This window comes from Silene latifolia, chromosome 1 (assembly GCF_048544455.1).
Source record: "Silene latifolia isolate original U9 population chromosome 1, ASM4854445v1, whole genome shotgun sequence".
Taxonomy (NCBI): domain Eukaryota; kingdom Viridiplantae; phylum Streptophyta; class Magnoliopsida; order Caryophyllales; family Caryophyllaceae; genus Silene; species Silene latifolia.
Window position 1 is genome coordinate 92,906,576 of NC_133526.1, and position 4,489 is coordinate 92,911,064.

At 37.5% G+C, this 4,489-nt stretch overlaps 1 protein-coding gene across 1 annotated transcript; it reads left to right on the forward strand.

Moving 5' to 3' along the window:
* Positions 1–2,034: 2,034 nt before the first annotated feature.
* On the forward strand, positions 2,035–3,874 carry LOC141650979 (uncharacterized). The gene is made up of 3 exons (XM_074458711.1): positions 2,035–2,142; positions 2,236–2,731; positions 2,850–3,874. Exons 1-3 carry the CDS (start codon positions 2,035–2,037, stop codon positions 3,872–3,874), a joined length of 1,629 nt encoding a protein of 542 aa, XP_074314812.1.
* The last annotated feature ends 615 nt before the right edge of the window (positions 3,875–4,489 follow it).

Sequence of the window (4,489 nt, forward strand, 5' to 3'; positions counted from 1 at the left end):
GAAGAGCATATGATTCTCGTACAGCTGTGACACCGGTGAGAAACTGACGGTTCATGTCAACCTTTGTGTACTGTTTTTGTCTATTAGCTTCAAGTTGCCGGGCTATGCTGTCTCTTTCAGCCGTGATAAACTTCATTTGCGCTGCAGTAATGTCCAGCCTCTGTTGTAGTGACTTTGCATTCACTTCAGCTATGTCCAGTTTCTCGTACAACCCTTCCTGATGTTTTTACCAGTGAATCTCTTTCGCGTTTCATTTCAGTGAGATCATACTCAACGTCAGCGAGTTTTTGCTCGATATCCGACATTATTTCCACATTGGTAACGGAACTTATATTCTGGTTCAGGTAAAAAATAAATGTATTTTAAAAAGAGTGATAATAAACTTAAGGCATTATGGGAAGTACCAACTTCAACCATATTTAAGGCCATACTATAGGGTAAAACAAATTAAGGTGGGCTTTGACATTGTCTAATCATGCAAGAGCAAACAATGTTATTGTGAAACAGATTACAGCAAAAGGTAAAATAATCTTCTCCTGCAAATATTAAGCACGTTGCCAGATTGAAATATCTACTATACTTAATTTTGGCAAAACGTTCCAGCCACAAATGCAAATGCGTTTTGATTTTCGACACCAAACAACTTTTAATTCGTCCTGGGGACTAAAGTATATATTTCTTTTCGCAAGATAAAAAAACATACTGATTAATCAAATAATACTTATAAATGAAATAATCTGAATGTTATATAGGCTACTATTTACATAAAGATATGCATTTCTTTTGCAGGGAAAAAATAATAAGAACAAAAAGAAAAACCAGAAACCAGAGCACCTTTTCAAGGGACTGAAGACGTTTTCTATATGATTATTCCATAGATTTTGTAATTACCACACAAGTTTAGATAAGTATTTGTAGTGAGTTTTATATTTAAACTGATTATGAAACAGTCTTGAATGGCTTTTGTAAGTATTTCTAATATTAATTAAATAGTATTATGTCGTTTACTGTCATTAACATTCAATACATTTTATATATGTTATATCAAAATGGACAACAATATTTCCTATGAACATTATCAATAAAATAAATGTTCCTTTAAAGGCATGACAATGGACATTGGCAGGAATTCATTATATATGAACCTTTATTTGTATGAAATAAATTACTAGAGCATATTAGAATTCCATTACTGCATTATGCTTGCAATAATATTCAATATACTTATTTACATAAAGATATGCATTTCTTTTGTAGGGAAAAAATAATAAGAACAAAAAAAAAACAGAAATTAGAGTACCTTTTTTAGGAAGTGAAGACGGTTTGTATGATTATTCCTTAGATTTTTTAATTAGCACACTAGTTTAGATGAATATATATAGTGATTTTTATATATAAACTGCTTTGGATAAGAATAGAAGTAAAACTGGAAAACCTAGAGATAGAGAGAGAATGAGCGATTATAAACTCTGTGCCGCCATTGATTTTCGAACTAATGGCTAGGAAATCTATCCAACAAAAACAGCGAGAGATGAATTTAAGAGGACGAAGCATCCCTGCTAAGTCTAAAAGTGATGATACAGAAGTTGAGGAAGAAGAAATTTTGGAAACTTGTAACCCTAATGCTGTGTCCACAGGACCAAATGTTGAAGAGGAAAGGAAAACCAAAAATATTCATGATATAGTGGGAATCCCTGAACTGGTAGTGGAGACTGATGAGGAGGATGAAACAGATGAGGAAATAGAGGCCAGTGAGGAGGAGGAGGAATATGTTAGTGATAGTTTGGAACAGAGGAATGAAAACCGAGAACAGGATGACAAAACAGAGACTGAGGATTTGTTGCAAATTCAACCTGAGGATGTTGCAGATGAAATTGATTACTGGAAGCAGGCAGCGATATGCTTTATCCTAGGAGCTAACCCTCCCTGGGAGATAGTTGAGGGTTTTATAAGAAGGATATGGACAAAATTCAACATTGACAAGATATCTTTTATGCCAAACGGATTTTCTTGGTTAGGTTTAAAACAATGGAGATGAAAGAAAAGGTGCTTGCATCAGGGCATTACTTATTTGATAATAAACCTATGATAGTAAAAGAATGGGAGAAAGACCTGGAAATGAAAAAGGAGGATGTGAAATCTGTACCAGCATGGATTAAAATTCATAAACTACCAATCAAGTTCTAGGGCAAGAGTTTATCTAAGATTACTAATATTGTTGGCAAATATGTCAAGTGTGATGTGGCCACGGAGGAACGTACTAGACTGGGTTATGCTAGGGTAATGGTGGAGTTGATGGTGGATCAACAATTACCTGCCAAAATATCATTTAAAGATGAGAATGGAGAGGTAGTGCAGGTGGAAATAGAGTATGAATGGAAGCCTGTTAAATGCACGGTATGTCAAGGAATGGGCCATGAAAAGGAGCAGTGCAGGAAGGGAGAACAAAAGAAGATGAGCCAACAACCTGTAAAAAAGGTCTGGAGACCAGTTAATAAAACAGTTGTGGCTGTTACTGCACCTGTAACAGTAAGACCAGTCATTCAGAGTCACACTAAGCCTGTTCAGGTGGAAGGAAGACCTCCCGTAGGTCAAAAAACACCAGTGAAAAGACTGGTAAAGATGCATACGAGGGAGGTGGTTCAAGCTGGCTATAGTACTGATACTTTTGGAGCATTTTCTTATAAAGAGGTAGCAGCTTCCCCGCCAAAGAAGAGTAGTGGAGAAAATGGTAATGAGGTTTGCCCTAATCTGTCTAATGGATAGGATTGGTTTTAGGAACATTAGAGGGATGAATAGAGTAGGAAAACAAAGAGATGTTAATTATTTTCTGCAATATCAAAATATAGGTTTGTTTGGTTTACTAGAAACCAAAATAAAGAATAAGGCCTTCACTAAGGCTGCCAGTAGTTTTTCTAATTGGTGTATCACAACTAATAATGGCTATCATTCTGGTGGACGCATTTGGGTAGTTTGGAAGCCTAGTCTCTTTAGGGTGAATGTGTTGGAGTATAATGCTCAATACATTCATATGAAAGTGGAATCTCTGGTGGATAGGAGGATGTTTTGGTTAACTATGGTCTATACCTTCAATGGGATGCATGATAGAGAATCTTTGTGGGATAATTTGAGAAGGGTTGCTTGTACTGTATCAGGACCATGGGCGGTTGCAGGGGACTTTAACTGTGTTCTGTCAGCTTCAGAGAGAGTGGGTGGGAGTACTCCCTCTGGAGAGATGGAGCCATTTCGAAGGTGTGTGTCTGACTGTGGGGTGATGGACATTGCTGCAGTAGGGGCATTGTTTACATGGAATAATAAGCAGAAGCCTCAAGATAGAATTTATAGCAGGATTGATAGATTTCTGGTGAATAAGGCCTGGTGTGACAACTTCAATGATTTGTATGCACAATTCCTGCCAGAGGGGATTTTTGATCATACTCCTTGCATTCTTAAGAGCACTAATCAAGGCCAAAGCAAGAGATGTTTTAAGTATTACAATATGTGGGGTGGGTCTAAGAAGTTTTTACCTATTGTGAGAGAGAATTGGGATAAAAGTAGGTCTGGCACACCTATGTTCAGACTGGTAAAGAATCTGAAGCAGTTGAAGCCTGAGTTAAAGAGATTGAACAAGGAGGGATACAGTGATATTGAGAATGCTGCAAATATCTTGCAGAAACAGGTGGAAGATATGCAAGAAGTTATTAATAAAGATCCTACTAATATGCAGATCATCTCTGAAGAATATGAAGCTTCACTGCAGTTGCAGGATTTAATCAGGGCCAAGGAGAGCTTCCTTTCTCAGAAGTCCAAGCATGAGTGGATTAAGGAAGGGGATGCCAACAGCTCTTATTCAGGATACAAAGAAGATTCATAGGAGTATTATCAACAAAGGCCCTATTTGTATGGTGCACACTGGTCTAGTCTGATGAAGCCTGTAACAGGAGAGGAAGTAAAAGAGGCAATGTTTAGCATTCCTGATATTAAATCACCTGGACCAGATGGTTACACAAGTAAGTTCTTCAAAGATGCTTGGGGAGAGGTAGGAGGGGATGTTATAAGGGCTGTACAGGACTTCTTTCAACATAGGCAGTTACTTAAACAGCTCAATTCTACTACTCTTACCTTAATTCCAAAAGGTGATAGGCCAAAGAGTGTGCTTCAATTTCGACCTATTGCCTGCTGCAATGTAGTGTATAAGGTCATCTCCAAACTTCTATGTGCCAGGCTGGCTGAAGTGTTGCCACACTTAGTGGGACAAAATCAGGGTGCTTTCATTCAGCAAAGAATCATTCAGGAAAATATCCTTATCTGCCAGGATTTGATAAGACTATATGAAAGACCTCATGCTTCTCCTAGATGCTTGTTCAAGATAGATTTACAGAAGGCATATGATACAGTAGAGTGGTCTTTTGTAGGGCAACTATTAGATGAGCTCAATTTCCCACCTGAGTTTACTGAAATGCTAATACAATGCATCACCACTACCACA